The sequence below is a fragment of the Protopterus annectens genome, chromosome 14.part0 (assembly GCF_019279795.1).
Source record: "Protopterus annectens isolate FY-2018-M chromosome 14.part0, PAN1.0, whole genome shotgun sequence".
Taxonomy (NCBI): domain Eukaryota; kingdom Metazoa; phylum Chordata; order Ceratodontiformes; family Protopteridae; genus Protopterus; species Protopterus annectens.
Window position 1 is genome coordinate 878,990,184 of NC_056748.1, and position 17,818 is coordinate 879,008,001.

A 17,818-nucleotide genomic window follows, 5' to 3' on the forward strand; every position below is an offset into this window, starting at 1 on the left:
TTATCACAAAATAAAACTTCTTCAGATATATGAAACCACTAAAAGACACTCATATAATAAAACAAAACACATGATTAATTAAGGTGTCATATGATTCCTGTAATTAAATTCTGAACCTCCTCCTTCCCTTAATATGTTTTCAAACAAATCAGCTTTCAAACTGTAAAAATATGTATAATACAAAAATCACCTTTCCACTACCATACAATAAACAAAAAATATATATACAGAATTTTTTTTAAACTTTTCACAAAATTTATATTTAAAAACATTGTCATAACATTTATTCCTCACAGCATATATTTTCATCCCATTCCATCCCTCATAAGAAGTTATAACTAAAATGTTGGGAGTGTTGTTATCAATGTATATTAAACATCAACCTAGCTGATAAGAGCCTTTCATTTGAAAAGTGGGGATATGGATAAATTATCATTAAGGCCTGGCCACACATTAGCATTTAAAAACAGCTGCCAGGTCATTTCTTGTTTCTCCAACAAAGTGGCCCATGGTCCCACCCCCCCAATCCCCCGTGGATTTCTTTCCACTTTATCCAAAATTATGAATTTAAAATAATGGGCTGGATGCTCCTTAATGTGCCTAAACAGTGGATTAGTTGGTTTTTCTCTTCTGATATCGTATATATGTTCATATATTTAATCATGTAATCGACATTCCATTTTTCCCACATAAAAAGGATTACAAACTTGACATATTGCACTGTAGACCACCCAGTTGCATCACAGTTGTGTCTACGCTTAACAGAGCCTTTTTTTGCCATTAATTATTATTTCAATCCATTTTTTTAAAGTAAAACCCTTTTTATACACTGTAATAGGTGCTTCCCCTAATTTTTCATATACACCATTGCCCTCACATACCAGTCTGCAGTTTTTATTCAGAATCCATCTAATGGTGCCACTCTCCAAACTGAACCTTGTAACATGAGCCTTAGTATAAGCATTCAAAATGTTTTTATTTTCATTTTCGCCAATTACGTCCACCCTACTTTGATTAACATAGTCAATGAATAATTGCAGTTTTTACAACCTCACTGACCATGGATGAAATTGGAAATAAAGGCTTTTTTTCACTTAGAAGAAAGGCAAAAAAGAAAAAGAGACAGAAAAAATGAAACGGTGCAAGCAACTTCATGACCATCATGTCAGCAAAGAGAAAGAGACTAAAGTGAATATTCATTTGAAAGAACATAGCATACAAAAAAGTGCAAACTCTCACTGTATTCCCACCTTAATAGCAGATAAACATTCCATTGTGAATAAGGAGTGTGTGCATTTTACCTCTGAAATGACAAAAGAAAACTACAAAGCACCTTCACTTAAATTGTCTTAACAATCTATACGTCCTGTTGTCACAAACTGGAATTAAATTGACTCACACTAGGTGACTGCTATTGACAGTGTAGCCATTATAGCTGAGAGGAACTAATTTAAAAACTGTTGTACAGAGAATGGAACAAAGTACTGAAAGTAACTATACTCCTTCTACCTTGCCAGTGGTGCTGTGTCAGACAAAAATAATGATGGATATTGTTCAACTTAATACTTTCAGAGGCTATTTTCCCTGCCAGCAGTAACACTCAATTTGTGTTCTGTTTTAACTGCTTTGTCAGAGAAATTCTGATGTTAAAGAGCGTTTAGTGACATGCCTAAAAATTAGTGACAATGCAATTAAATGGAAGATGTAAGCATTTTATTTGTAAATGTAGAAACTGTCAAGCGGGCAGATATATGTACACATTGGGGTCTATATCACTTAACTGAAATACTTACTTGAATATGTAGTTATCAAACACTAATTAGCGAAACTCATTTCAGTGAACCCCAGACTTTTTACCAGGGTTAGGAACCACTTGCCACCAGTACACCGCACTAAGTCAAATCCACCCAAAAGGGAGGCTTTGCTCCCCCCAACTATATATACCAATATACCAACTGTGACATCAGACTACAGTATGGAAAAATTTCGATGATGGCTAAGTGCTCCCTAAACCTAGGAAAAAGTCTGAGGTTTACTGAAATGAATTTCACTGATTAGTGTTCGATGAATACGTATTTCGATTAAATGATATAGACCCATATACACACTGTGTGTGTGTGTGTGTGTGTGTGTGTGTGTGTGTTCTATGACATTTCGTTGAATCAGCGAAAGTTTTCCTTTGGCAAGGCAGAGGTAGGCTACCCTAGTGACCGTGAAGAAAATAATAAAACTTAACACCTACCCAGGTTGGGGGCTACACCCATCACACCCCCAATGTAGGGGGCTGCACCTCCACACACCCCCTAACTAAATATACCAACTCTGAGATCGCACTATAGTGGGGAATATGGCATATTCCAGAAGAAGACCAACCGTTGTTTTGCCCTGGGAAAAATTTAGCTGAAAACTCTGTTCAATGATTGGCAGCTTCACTAAATAGGTGGTTGATGAAGCGGTGTTTGCGATTTTAAGATTCGACGAAATGTCATAGACCCATGTGTGTGTGTGCTGCATGGGCATACACACACACACACACACACATATATATATATATACTGATACAGACAGCTATAGATACCAGTTCATCAATGTAACTTACATTGAGAATTGATGCACTGAAACAGAAAATAAAGCTCAAGTATTTTATTCAAACCCTCTGAAAAATATGAAATTAAGTTATTCTCCAAAAAGCAGTGTTCTTGCATGGGGGGAATTATTTTAAATACACGAACTCCAAGAGTGCACAGCAGTGGGTAAAATAAGAAATTCCCTTAGCACACTGTCCGCCACTCTTAAACTGCTAAACTACAACTTGCCTAGCACTTAAAGCAGTAGAACAAATAATTTTTGATGCAATGCTACAAACTCAGATTAGACTAAAACCAATAAAATGAATGTCACCATATACAATCATATTTGTATGGACTAGAATAGACTATGAATCCTATTTTCAAAAAGACAACAATTTACAGGCAAGACTAAGACCATGTTAATGTGGGTCACTACTAGTTGTCAGGAGCTTGTTCGTACTCAGAAGACCATTACTTCTGGAATACCTCTGTCCAAACCACTTCACAAAGTATTGTTTTACATCTTTGTGAGTGAGACAGCCATCTGCAGACATAGCACACAACTACACTGTAGGGTTGCAGCAGCATCAGATTTGTCAGTTAGGACTGATTTTTCTGAAAGACAATCACCCCACATATAACTTCCACAGTGTTAAGAATCACTGGATCTAATCCACTTAACATATACCAAGACAGGCCTGTTCATATTTGGAGGACTGTGAGTGCAACCCTTGAAACGGTGACACCAAAAATGCGAATATTGGAAATATACTGAGGCTAAATTACCATGGACTATTCCTCATACTCCAAGGTACTAAGAGTTAGTATATAAAAGTAGCAGCCCTCCACATTGGGAGGAGGTATAAGGGAGCTCACTTTAAAATTATTAAACCAGTATGCTATTTCTCAGGGATGCAGGACTCAAAAATTTACAGGTCCTGCACTTCCATCAGGTAAAACTGTGCAAACAAATCACCAGTTGTGGACCAAAATCTTCTCTCCCCTACAGACTCTTGAGCAATTTCACAAATAGCTCTTTTCGATGACATTAAGACAAACAAACATCAGCCATGATCTCTGCACTCTGAACACATGGTGTCCATCTAAGTTCTCCAAGTCTTTTGGGTTTGTAATATCATGGTGGGAATAGAACCTATTCCTAAGTCAAAGTATGATTAAAATTCATGAAATTAGTATTGTTTCAATCTTTGATGCCAGCCAAAAGTGCTCTTTGCAGCACCCAAAATGTGCCCAGTAATGACTCCTACTTCAATTCTTATGGGGTTACATGTATTGGTAACATATCTAAATACGATTGCAGATTCTTTTTTATAAGACCCATTGCTCCTACTACTATTGGAACTGTCTAGGTATCTTTCTTCCACATTGCTCTCATTTCTGCCTGCAGATCCTGATATTTTATGACTTTGTGTCTCTCTGTACATAAAGTTTTCTAGCATCTATTCTCTGAACTGTCGGTAATGGGTGATCCCATGTGATGTAAAGTTCATCATTTTCTATGGCTCATATTTCCAGTGTTATTCAACCACTTTGATGCCATAATGTTTGCACAATCCCCAGTGCAACAGTCTTGCCACACTATTATGCCCTTCAGTATATAGTCCTTCTACCATTAGTGTGTCACAACCAGCAACTGTTTCCAATTCGGTTTTACAAAACCTACATTTGTCTGTTTCTCCTACATGCTCAATGGACTTTGTAAACCAGCATGTATGTAGCCCACTATCTCTAGCCGCCAATATTAACCTTTCATCTCTTGGTTTGAATTCGCCTCTCCTTAACCATTTCTGCGTTCGTTCCTAATCAACATAAGGTTCTTCCAGAAGTTTTCTATACTTGCAACTGTTTTTATGCATTTTCCACATTTCTTGCCTTCTTATCTGGTCTTTCAGCTTATATTCTTTCTTTTGTTTTTTGGCACATTCAGTTGCTGCCTGATTTTTATTTCCATTCCTGCTTGACACCAATATGCTTCTGCTAGATTAAGCAGAGAAGTCATCTTAGATTTACTCTTCTCATGTTTCACAACTTTCACTACGTTTGGGCCTTATCAGGTCAGCAGATGTGTGCGTAGTCCCACGACTGCAGATCTATACGTGTAATCAATTTCAAGGAGGCCCATCCCTCCTTCGGAATCTAGAGTATATAATCTTGGCATGCATTGATTTTTATAAATTATTTGGTGAGCATGAAGCATTCTTTTTGTTTTCCTCTCTAATACATCCAACATGTTTTGGTGCCAGTCAATCACTCGAGAACTGTAAGTTAGGACAGGAAGAGCAAACTGGTTTATAGCTTGGATTTTCTTTCTAGATGTCAACGCTGTTTTCAGGATTAATTTAAGTCTTCTAAAGTATCCCTTACTAAGTTTTATTTGCATTTGTTCATGTTTTATTGTTGATCCTTCATCAGTTCTCAAATATTTATACACTCCCCCTTGCTCAAGTTCTATCACATTCTTGTCCCAAACTGATGTTTTCCTGGTGTTGCACGTCTCCTGCTTTAAAGGTTGCTTTTGCACATTAATCAAGAGCAAATGACATTGTTATATCATCTGAAAAAGTTTGTTCATCAGAATAGCTTTACGGATGTAACTCCAGTCATTAAACTAGTCGCCAGTGAAAGTGTAAACTACAAAGTACTGACTCGTGAGCTGACCACTCAAAAAATGTGCACTGGTGAATCAAAGCGTGAACAGCAAGACTGAAGAGTGGGGCTACAGTACTAACAGGAATTTTTATTCTGGGCTGGGATAAAAACTGGCAATTAGTCGTAGTAAAATCACTTGACTACAAAGAGAATAGGCCCTGTTCTTGGCTGGGATAAAAACTAGATTACAAGGGCAGCATGGAGTTGTTTAACATGTTTTATAATGTGCTGTTCAGACACAACAGAATTTTAAGATCACTTTTTTTTTTAAATGAGCAAATGACTACAGCTGTGATGGGGCCCTACACTACTGAGGTCAGGGTGAAAGGGCTCCTGGCCATGGAAAAAGGCCAGTGTGGAAGGTTTTAGCCCTGATGGAGGTCTGAAAGGGAGGGCTGATGACTATTTTCCATGAGCTGTCCACAAACTAAGTTTCTATCTTAAGTAGCATGCAAACATACCTGAACGATAAGTCCAGACAGCATATTATAAAAACTTCTGGGTCAGCATTCTGAAGCCTTTTCAAATGAAGTCCATTTTGTTTAAACTAAAATGGACAAATGTGCATTCCATAGAAAGATGAAAATTATTCTTTGTTTTTGCAAAGTGGATTCACAGCCCCATCCTGTATGCAGATGACTGTGACTCTTGCAGACTCTACATATTATAATTAACTTTAAGGTCACTGCACCTCAGGGAAAGGGAGTTTACCTCATGACAGCGATCTCCTTCAAACTGCATGGAATTTAATCAACGCTGCCAGTTCTAATTTTCACAAAGCTAATTACCAAATTACAGAATTACTTCCATTATAATGTGCCAGAACTATGTTACAGAAATCTTATTTCCTTACCCTTTTCATTCTGCTGAAGATGGGGCTTCCGTTAAATAATTTCAAGTTGTCACAGTGATTCTCTGAACACTAACTTTACCCAGCTAGCTCTATATAAAACAAGGGTGCTGCCTGCCTTACGAATCAAAAGGTAATCGCTTGTGTACTGAGCTTAGCAACTAGATCACAAAATGGAACTCACAGCAAGCAAGAAACATAATTAATTTTTGGTTTAATCAAGTTATTTGTTGGATTTCTCATCTAAACATGGCAAAAAAACAACCAGAGTAAATATTTGAAGCACTATCTACAGGGAGTGAAAGCCCAGCTAAGCAAGTGGCTACCAAGAAGTAGACGCATTTAGCAGCAGCGCCTGCCTTGACGTGCCTCACTGACATTATACAATGTGTTGATGTAAAATGTACTTTCTCAGCTGAGGTGTTACTGCAGGAGCTGCTAACATTGTGAGGTATGTTCTACCTAGTCGTTTTGCAGGAACTTCCCAACAATACTTTATAACTGAAAAATAACACATGACATGGAAAGCTTTGTCAGATGAAACTTCTCAACTCCTCAGCACAAGAAATTTGGACAAAGTCAAACATAATGGTGGGACAAAATCCCAAATGCTGTGACAGATTTTAAGTTTTATAAACACAGAAATGTACTAGAACAAGAGTTTTCTTTAAGAATGCATTTTCTGAAAGTTAGAAAATCTGAAATTCAAATGCCTGCAATTAGTTTTTGACTTTAATCCTCAACGATTTGCCAGAAAACCACAAATTTTATGAGGAACATTCCAAAAATATAAGGTAAAAATCCAGAGATAATGTAAAATTCTTGGACAACTGACAGGTACATCCGATCCTGCTACACCTTGTGGTGAAACAATGTGCCTTATTCACCTGAAGGTCGAAAATTATAACTATACCTCATAGAATATTATAAGAACATAAAAAATATGAAATTTTATTTTTATCAATGGCAATATTAGAGAATAGTGTTACAGCTATGGAATACAGCTGATCAATCACCAGTAAAGATTCCAGTTGTAACATGCATAAGCATTAACTGTCAAAAAATTAAGGCAGAAAGAATTACTGCACCAAGTTAGAATGTTTACAGCAGAATTTCTGTAGGCATTGGTGAGAACAATAACAGAAATGAAGACAGCAGAATAAGAACAGTATATACATTTGCCATTAAGACTCAAAGTAATTTCAACTGGTACTTTACCTGATACAAACTGACATACTGCCTTCGTAACCACTGCAGTCGTTGGTCAGGGAACCTTTTCATTTTTCTCACAGCACTAGATAATTCCTGCAAACCATCAAACAGCATTTTTGCAGTATATGCAGGTGCCACAAAGTGCAATAACCTGTTATCAGTAGTCTGAAGACCATACAGTAGTGTCACCCCATTTTCTTCTATTGTCATGTTACACAGTTTATTCTGAATGCAGACAGTATGTAAATCAAGTCCTGCGTGCCCCATAAAAACAGCTTTTACAAAAAACAAATCCAAGTAGCCTTCTGTGAGACCATTTAATGTTGCAGGACCATAAAACTGAAGTCTGTTATGGCTGAACTCTCCTGAATTGCAAACAACTGGACTCTTTGTTTTAATGCTTGTGGGACTGGTGGCACCAGGTTTTGTCCATGTAAGAGTGCAAATATCAGGCTGGAGCTGAATAAAGCAGCGTGCAGACATATGAGACTCCTGGTCATAATGTATGACTGTGGCCCCATTCAGAAGAAACTGCTGGACATCAGGTCTTATTGACAAAATATACCAAGGTATGAGCTCTATTCCATGAAGAAATGCCTTCTGCTGGTCTTCTGTTCCACTTGGGTCCCACTCTTTGGACTGTTCACTATCTCCTTCAGAATCAGACAGGTCTCCCAGGGTAAATCTTAAAAATTGAAGTAAAAATGAGTTATTCCATGAAAAAAGATCTAGTGAGAAGGTAAACAAGAACTGTTTTTAAAGTAAGGCTGTACATTTCATATATATCCATTTTCTTTCTTTCTTTCTTTCCTTAAGGGAGGGAAACCGGGTGAATGATTCACCAGTGAGAAGTCAGCCACAACATATAGTTTACCTTCTGGATTTCTTTGGACTTACATCTGGCAGCTTCAAAGCAAAAGGGGGATGTATCAGGAAGTGACTGAATGGATGGAGCTACATGAAATGGGTTAGGCTTACATTAAGGTGGGGTCAACTTTAAGCATGGTACCAATGTTACATGTATAACTGGTCATACATTACTGCACATGCTAACAAGTCCTCTAGCAGTGGTCTTATTCTTCAGGATGTGTGTCTAAACTAGTCTGAGAAAGAGGGTTCATTTCAGGCATATAAGGTAGCTGAAGACGTTTCACTGCAATACCACAAAACCAGACTCACATAACTGCTTGCCTGTAACTGCAGCACATTACTTACTCAAATACACATGCAATGTAAGCACATGTATTCTGTGCTCATGTAACTGAGGTTCATTCAACGCCAGCACATGAAAACTAAAGAATGAAGACAATTCCCCTATATCCAATTACTTTACAGCTCTCACTTCTAGGTTGCTCCAGTTGTGAGAAGCAGTGATCACTTCCCGTGTCACTCTGTTCGAGGCAGTGGGGGTTCTCAGGCAATAAACGTCATCAAATGTGTTTATGCAAAAGCTACAAGGCAGGCTTGGTGTTGCTTGACATTCAGCAACTCTATTTCAATTAAAAATAGAGACTAAACTTGTATTTTATATTCATCACTAGTAGCCAATGAAAGGAAGGGAAGAGTTACAACACCAGCATCAGCAAAATCTAAGGACAGTTTTCTGGGGTATCAGGGGTGACACCACCACACCACCATGCTTGACTATCCAGATTGTGACCCAGAGCAGCTAGCCCATTTGGGGTGAGGTGTACACCCCCCACACCACAGAAGAACTGGCAATGACATATATATTTGAACAACCAACTGAAAGGGCTACTGTCTTAAGTAATTTACTTCAACTTTTTGCAAAAATAACATGTGAAAGCACCTTCAGTAACCAAAATGGCACTTGGGAAAGAAGAATTTTTTTTTACTGAGCAAATGCAATAAATTCTGCTCATTGTAATATAGGTTATCAGATTTCCAAGAGCAAACAATGGCAGAAGCCCCCACAATACCATGTTCCAGAATATTTCAGCTTGCTTCCTACAATAACACCTAAAGGTTCCACACGATAGCAGAAATCTTCCCCCACTCCCGTTAAGACCAGTAAAGGGAACAAAAGACTCCCTTTTGAAATGTTGGCACTTGAAATGCAAAGTGCTGACACACTCAAAACAAGCAAAAAAAAAAACCACAGGTGAGGAGCGAATCTCGAAAATTACTCTTCTCCTTTAAACTACTTTTGCAGGTGGGGTCGAAGCCCTCAATGTACCTTCCATACCCTTCAAACTTCTATTTACTAACATCAAGATAGCCATACCTTGGAGAAAATGGAATATTCTGAGAAACAGTATCTTGGACTTGGCATATGCAAGTCCATTCTTTCGGCCATTCAGTCTCCATGTTTCATTCTAGTGAATCCAAACGGTTCAAATGGTTACTGAAAGAAAACTACCTACAAAGATTCTTTCAATAAGCAGAACTCATTACTCACAGATTCATAGGTAAGTACTAAGTTAGCAGCCCTTGCAGGACATTTTAAGTCTAGCCAACTTCCTTTTTTGTGCTCAAAATAACCTATCCAACTTGGTTATAGATTGGTTTTACTTACACCATGGCCGATAATTATATATTACCCCTAACAAGAATAACTGGGACAGAGAAAGGACGACAAGGAGACCTGGTGGTGGAATGAGGAAGTACAGAGGAAGAGGCTGGCGAAGAAGAAGTGGGATTGTTAGAGAGAGATGAAGAAAGTAGACAGGAGATGAGGAGCATGGCAAAGAGAGAGGTGGCAAAGGCTAAGGATAAGGCATATGGAGAGTTGTATGAAAGGTTGGACACTAAAGAGGGAGAAAAGGACCTGCACCAATTGGCTAGACAGAGGGACTGAGCTGGGAAAGATGTGCAGCAGGTAAGGGTGATAAAGGATAGTGAGGGAAACATTCTCACAAGCGAGGCGAGTGTGTTGAGCAGATGGAAAGAGTACTGATGAATGAATAGAATGAGAGAGAGAGAAGGTTGGATGATGTGGGGATAGTGAATCAGGACGTGAAACAGATTAGCAAAGAGGAAGTACGGACAGCTATGAAGAGGATGAAGAATGGAAAGGCTATTGGTCCAGATGACATACCAGTGGAAGCATGGAGGTGCTTAGGAGAAATGGCAGTGGAGTTCTTAACCAGATTGTTTACTGTAATCTTGGAAAGTCAGAGGATGCCTGAGGAGTGGAGAAAAAGTGTTTTGGTACCTATTTTTAAGAATAAGGGTGATGTGCAGAGTTATAGTAACTACAGAGGGATAAAACTATTCAGTCACAGCTTGAAGTTATGGGAAAGAGTAGTGGAAGCTAGGTTAAAAAGGGAGGTGATGATTAGCGATCAGCAGTATGGTTTCATGCCAGGAAAGAGCACTACAGATGCGATGTTTGAGACTGTTGATGGAGAAATATAGGGAAAGTCAGAATGAGTTGCATTGTGTCTTTGTGGACTTAGAGAAAGCATATGACAGGGTGCCTAAAGAGGAGTTGTGGTATTGTATGAGGAAGTCGGGAGTGGCAGAGAAGTATGTAAGAGTGGTACAGGATATGTACGAGGGTAGTGTGACAGTGGTGAAATCTGCAGTGGGACTGACAGATCCATTTAAGGTGGAGGTGGGATTACATCAAGGATCAGCTCTGAGCCCTTTCTTATTTGCAATGGTGATGGACAGGTTGACAGACGAGATCAGACAGGAGGCCCCATGGACTATGATGTTTGCAGATGACATTGTGATCTGTAGTGAGTGTAGGGACCAGGTTGCGGAGACCCTGGAGAGGTGGAGATATGCTCTAGAGACAAGAGGAATGAAAGTCAGCAGGACTAAGACAGAATATGTGTGTGTGTAAATGAGAGGGAGGATAGAGGAATGGTGAGGATGCAGGGAGTAGAACTGGCGAAGGTGGATGAGTTTAAGTACTTGGGATCAACAGTTCAGAGTAATGGTGAATGTGGAAGAGAGGTGAAGAAGAGAGTACAGGGAGGGTGGAATGGGTGGAGAAGAGAGTCAGGAGTGATTTGTGACATACGGGTACCAGTAAGAGTGAAAGGGAAGGATGTTGTATGGGTTGGAGATGGTGGCATTGACAAAAAGGCAGGAGTCAGAGCTGGAAGTGGCAGAGTTTAAAGATGTTAAGATTTGCACTGGGTGTGACAAGGATGGACAGGATTAGGAATCAGTATATTAGAAGATCAGCTCAGGTTGGACGGTTTGGAGACAAAGTCGGAGAGGCGAGACTGAGATGGTTTGGACGTGCTGAGGAGGGATGATGGGTATATTTGGAAAAGGATGCTAAAGATGGAGCTGCCAGATAACAGGAAAAGAGGAAGGCCTAAGATAAGGTTTATGGGCATGGTGAACGAGGACATGCAGGTGGTTGGTGTGACAGAGCAATATGCAGCAGACAAGAAGAAAGGGAAACAGATGATCTGCTGTGGCGACCCCTAATGGGAACAGCCGAAAGAGAAGAAAAGATACCATAAATAATTTGAGGGGACCCATGCAAGGGATAAAGCATTTAGGAGCTGCCTCTGTCCATTAGTAGCAGAGGGGGCAGTCCTGGTGTACAAGTTCTGTTTCCCATCCATAGATCTATGCTGTACTTGAAAATGGACAAGGATGACCTTTGTTTTTTATGGAATGGAAGTCTGTTCCACAGCAGCAATATCCTCTGCAAAATATACTTTTCCCTCCAAACTATTCTGCTGATGTTCGTCCAAAAATAGTAAAGAGAGTCCAGGTACCACCGAATAAAAAACAATAATCTTCTTTATTAACCACAGGAGCAAACCGAACAAGAGCTTTCGTCCTGGACACAAGACTTCCTCAGATACCCCCCTACATGTGTTTCAATCATTTTATAGTTAACTAATTTACCATCAATTAAAATTTAAAATGGAAATGCTGCAAAGCACTGTTCTTCCATCCTGTAATAAACTGCAAAAAGACTGTGTCTCAACTACATTAAACATGTAATGTTTATAGTGCCTATACCTGTACAGACCATACTACAACGGTCTAAAAAATATATATTAAAACATAAATAAGATACTGTTTTTTCTGATGTTTATACATTAACCAATAAATTAAGCTAAAATAATTACCAGATAGTATACATCCTAAAGTGTAAGTAATATGATAATAAAAATATAGGATACAAACTAAGTATGCAGTCATTTGGCCGGATGTCAAACTAGAAATGCTTTTGAAATTAATACTGGTTTAACTGAGATATATTCATTCAATCCAGGGAATATATTTGCCTTTAAACTCAGTTGCCATTTTAATTCTCTATTTAAAAGTACATTTTTTAAGTCTCCACCCCTTATGTTGTTTCTTAAAATATTCTGCTGATGTTGCAGAAGAGGCTAAGATCCCCAGAAGATGAACTTTTGATGTCATTTGACTTGATGAGGTGCAATAAATCCATCAGTAATGGGTCAGATGATCCCTTGTATGACAGACACAGTTCACCTCTTAGCAGTCTCTAGAATATCGAGTGAAGAGACAGAGCTATGAACTGGTCCATGTGCAACATGTTGTTTAGGCCTTGTATCCTTTTAGTGAGGTATCTCTGTGGGTGTTCCAGTTGTTACAAGCATCTGGACTGATACATGGCAAAGGGGGCATTATATTCAATGACTAGCATAATGAGGACTGAGTAAAGGGGGACAATGACATCCCAACACCTATAGACAATCCCTTTGTTTATAATCTGTGCAATAAAGAAGGACTTTCTTACAACAGACACATGTTGTGCAAAAGTTAGATCATTGTCTTCTCAAATCCCAAACAAATGGGTCAATTCTTAGGGGAGTATTGTCAATGTGGTAGTTTCCTGGGGTAGATAACTTTCCAAAGGATACAATAATGCTTTTTCTGGTATTTAGTTTCAGATAATGACTTTGACACCAGTTATTTGAGACAAACCTTCCTGCAGGATGGCTAAGTCATTTGGGGAATGCATGACGGCTTCCACCCTGCAGTCACCTGAAAACTTAGTGAGCTAGAGCCCTTTGGTATTGGGTTTAACTTCAGAAAAGTAGATGCCAAACAGGACAGGTCCCAGCACAGAACCATAGGGGACTTCACGTTTGACTGTTCTCTTTATGGTAACATTCCCTTGTGTTGATTATCCATGCCCCATCTGTGAGCCAGCTGGCAATCCAGTGGGTGACAAAGGGGTTTATTCCCAATTTATTTAAATTTTCTACTAAGCCTGAGTGGGAAATTGTGTCAAAATCTTTGGCCAGGCCGAGATGTGTGGTGTGTACCATTTTGCCTTCCTCTGCTTTGTTGACCTTTTCAAAAAAATCTACCAGGTTGAATAAGCATGATCTACCCTTGAAGAATCCAAACTGACACAGGTCCAGTGATTGGAGGTTTCCTGTGTCTTAACTGATTAATTCCATGATAAGTCTGTGGAAGGTCCTCCTTTATGCAGGGGAATGACTGTAGCTGTTCTCCATTTGCTTGGTACAGGTTGATAGGGGTGTGCCGAATCATTCTTCATGATAGTTAAGATGCATCCAGGGAGATTATTAGGATGCAACAATGCAGTATTTTTAGCTTTTGATAGCACTTTTAGGACTTGGTCTTGTGTGATAACTGGAGGTGGGCCAGTTTCAGGTATATCTTGAGAGACAGACGGATGGTAGAGAGGGGTAAAGTTTATGCTAACCCAAATCAGTCAGCATACATAACACTACACAAATATGCACATATTCAAATTGTTGGATTCCTATCAGAATGCGTGTCATATCAGCAGTCCAAAACCACGCATCTGATAACTTATTACAGCCGAGTGACTCCTCCAGGTGCTTCTTCAGTTACAACCTATTTACGCTTCTAGGTATCAAATATTACTTGTTCATATTTGCTTTAATAATTCCAAAACCATGCTACATACACACTATTAAATATTTTATCATAAAGCTTACAAAATGGCAAACGCAACTGTAATGATACCTGACCCCTGTATAGTGCAGGTAAAGAGATATCAGTTGTTGTTCATAAAATTACTTATTTATATTGTTATAAATTTGTGTTTTTTCTAAATATTTCAACAGCCCAGTAGCACAGACAGAATTGTTTCGCCAGATGTGAAAGCATTAAAATAAATTAACAAAATGCAGCTGACAGTATGTGTGTAAGGGGGATGGTTGCTGAGATACTGGAGTTGTTTATAAAGTATTACAAACTTAACACTTACTGTGCTTAATTTGACTAATAAAACCCTGTTTAAGATCTTGAATCTGTAAAATAGTTTGTGCTAAATAGTTTGAAATTTACACTTTTTAGTAACCTCTGTGGTTCCAGAGATATGAACATTTGTTTGAAATGTGAGGACATGATTTAATTCTATCAAAAAACTTAGGCTCCACCCACTAGAATTTGTAGTGCAAAGTTCCAGAGATTCATTGAAGTGAAAGAGTTAAATATCACTTTGTCCTTGTAGTTAACTGCCATTTAGGGAAAAGAAAGTCCTAAAATGGTTAAAAAATAAAACATGTTTCAATATGTAACAGTATATTCTAAGGTTGTGATTCTGATTCTTAGGAAGTACAAGAGTCTAGGAAAATCTAAATGGCTTCCTGTTAAACAAAGGGCAGATCTCCTCCAAGGTTCTCAGTTATTCATGCTCCTGCATGGACACTCACTTCAACCTTTATCTTCCAGATTGATAAGGACAGCACTCGCTTACAACCTCAGGAACTTTGACCATTTCAGACCTCTCATGTTACCCCCTCAATCCAAACTGCACCTCTAACCATTCTTTCTCTGTTCTTGGTCCTAAGCCATGGGAATTTATCTCCCTACCACTCTTAAAGACACCTCTTCCTATCTAAAATTTCATGGCTCTCTAAAAGCATACCTGGTTATCCAATCTAAACGTATAAGCTTCCCAATAACATAATCCTACGTCCTACTATCTGTCACTTATACTTGTTCTCTCACCTCTAAAGTCTCTACTTTTTCTCTAGCACTGTAGTTCTGCATCTCAAATTTTTCAAGAATTATCATGTTTATCATGCCTTCGTTGAAGGTTGGATGTCGAGCTGGCACCTCTGCATTCGTGAAAATCTACTGCCAATCATTAGCGGACCGGAGTTCCGCTGTGGCGACCCCTAACCGGGAAAAGCCGAAAGACAAACAACAACAACATCATGTTTATCAAATCACTGTACACTGTACATATATTATTTCTGTTTACGCTTTTCCCCCCATTTCCTTAAAAATATTGTGCATGTACCTTTGTATATTCATTTAACAGTGTTTGCAAACTAACCTTGGGTTGAGACTGAAAATGGTCACAACTGATTAAGTATTGCACCCCAGTAAACAAATTCAAATACATACATCTTAATCTGGCTATAGCTGACAAAATATCTGATTTGGTCTTTCCACAACTGTTTAATAAATTTATAAGATTATGTACTGTTGGGTATGTCTCACTATTGGACTGGATATTGATCAACAGGGATAAATTTATACAAATATGTAATGTCCTTTATGAAATTAAGGATCATTTACTTGTACTGTTGTCTTTAAACACTACAAAGGGAAGGTTGCAAAAGTGATTTGTTCAAATTATTTGAACTCTCAAATAATGGATGATACACTGTAGCAAGTGGGAGGCAGTTGGCTGATTAGCCATGTCTGTTCCCTCTGATTAGTACAACTTACACTTCTATCAGTTTGCCATTTCTATACATTTTGGTTTACAGTTTCTAAAACCGTTTCTTCATTGGCCCAGGCTTTTTAGTTGTTGGTTAATTCGTTTTGGCCTGAGCAAATCTGATTTGTTTCTTTCTTGACTGCCACTGCTTGGAATGTCCCGATAGTGACACCTCTTGCTGTTTGTCTGTCCAAGTTTCTGCTGCTGTTTTGAACTGTTGTTTTTTGTGTGTTTGGTGCTCACCCTAGGCTGGGCACAGTGAAACAGTGGACTCAGACTTTTTTTTCCAAGGGACTGTGCCTGTTAAACCTGCCTTGCCTGCTCTCACTCCTTTCTGTTCAATGGCTGTTTTAGTGATCTACCTTCATTTTTAATGGATGCTTGAGTTTAATTTCTGGAATTGGTCAGTAACTGTGGCTTTGTTTTGCATATTCTTTCTGTCTCCCTCCTGTTTTTGGGGGGTACCTGTCAAATCTTCGAACGCTCAAAATTTAGAACGTTACATGGTTGAGACCAAACGTTCAAAATTTTGAGTGCTCGAAGATAGACTTTCAATGGCACCGTACGGTGCAGATAGGGATAATTTCCCTTTTCTGCACTGAAGTGCGGTCTCAGAGTTGGTATATTTAAGTAGGGGGGAGTGTGGGGGGTGCAGGGGGGCTTGTCCTCCTGCCTACACTGTTAAAGTGTTTTTTTCTGTTTTTACTTTTTTTTTTTTTTTTTTTTTTATGTTCTAACATCCAAATGTCGAACATTTGGTCTCGACCATGTAATGTTCGACATTTTGGATGACGAACATTTAACACAGACCTGTTTTTGGGTGACTAATACATGATCTATAGCGACTAATCAGTGCGGTATTCATAACTTGTTTTTCCCTTGTGCATTCTACAGCCTCTCTAGGAATTCTGGAAAATTCAGCATTGTTCCCTGACAATCAGTCTTCACCAGCAAGCCTTATCTATTTCTGATGGTGTCAGATTCTTGAGGGAATTTGCCTGTCAGAATGGACTTGGAATTTTCATGCCACTGACTGTAGTAGATGCCCTACGCTGACCGCCTAAAAAAACTCCAGCTATACTCTGCCGCATATCATCTACTCAGAGGCGATCTCTGCTTAACATACAAGGTCATGTCAAACCCAAAGCTGTTTGACATGCTACACTTAAAGAAATCCTTATCCCTCAGAGCCACACGCTCCAGAGATCCAAAACTTGTCATCACAATAAACAAAACATGCTGGAGGGATAGGTTCCTGAACCAGAGACTCCCCAGACTCTGGAATAGACTGCCCATACATGTCAAGCAGAGCACCTCTTTGGCCCTCTTCAAAAGGAACCTTGACAATTGGATGGGAGAAAATAAATTCACCACGGGGATCACGTCAGTTGCCCTGCTAGACAGGGGTCCAGGTAAGTAAACAGTGTGGGAAGAAATAACCAGGGAATTGTTATGGCTAGGCTTGTATAGGCCCTAGGGCCAATAGCCTAGTACCAACCTATGAACCTACCATGATTCCAAGCACCCTGGACTTCAGCCAGATCATTTGCAACTTTATTTCATTTGTTTTGTTGTTGGCTTTTATTATTTATATTTAGCTTTGGTTTTGTTTCTTATCTACTCCTGTATTATTTTTTTTATTTTGTTTTGTTAACTGGTCCATCCTTTCCTTTTGAGGTTTAATTAACATAATTTTCCTTTTGACTTATTTTATTTATTTATTGATTGGCATTTGTTTAACAGGAAAGTCCACTGGGCCACGCACAGTCCATTTTCAGTGGAGGCCCAGGTAGAAAATCTCCACAAAAAAATATATTTAGAATATACAAAGAACCACATAAAACATTTATCTCTCACTCTGATGCGATGATGCAT

At 38.8% G+C, this 17,818-nt stretch overlaps 1 protein-coding gene across 1 annotated transcript in view; it reads right to left on the reverse strand.

Moving 5' to 3' along the window:
- PLCE1 (phospholipase C epsilon 1) overlaps positions 1-17,818 on the reverse strand; it is an 838,097-nt gene that overhangs the window by 389,355 nt on the left and 430,924 nt on the right. Inside the window, exon 7 of the mRNA XM_044055634.1 lies at positions 7,309-7,987. Coding sequence (XP_043911569.1) covers positions 7,309-7,987 — 679 coding nt within the window. The remainder of the gene's footprint in view (positions 1-7,308; positions 7,988-17,818) is intronic.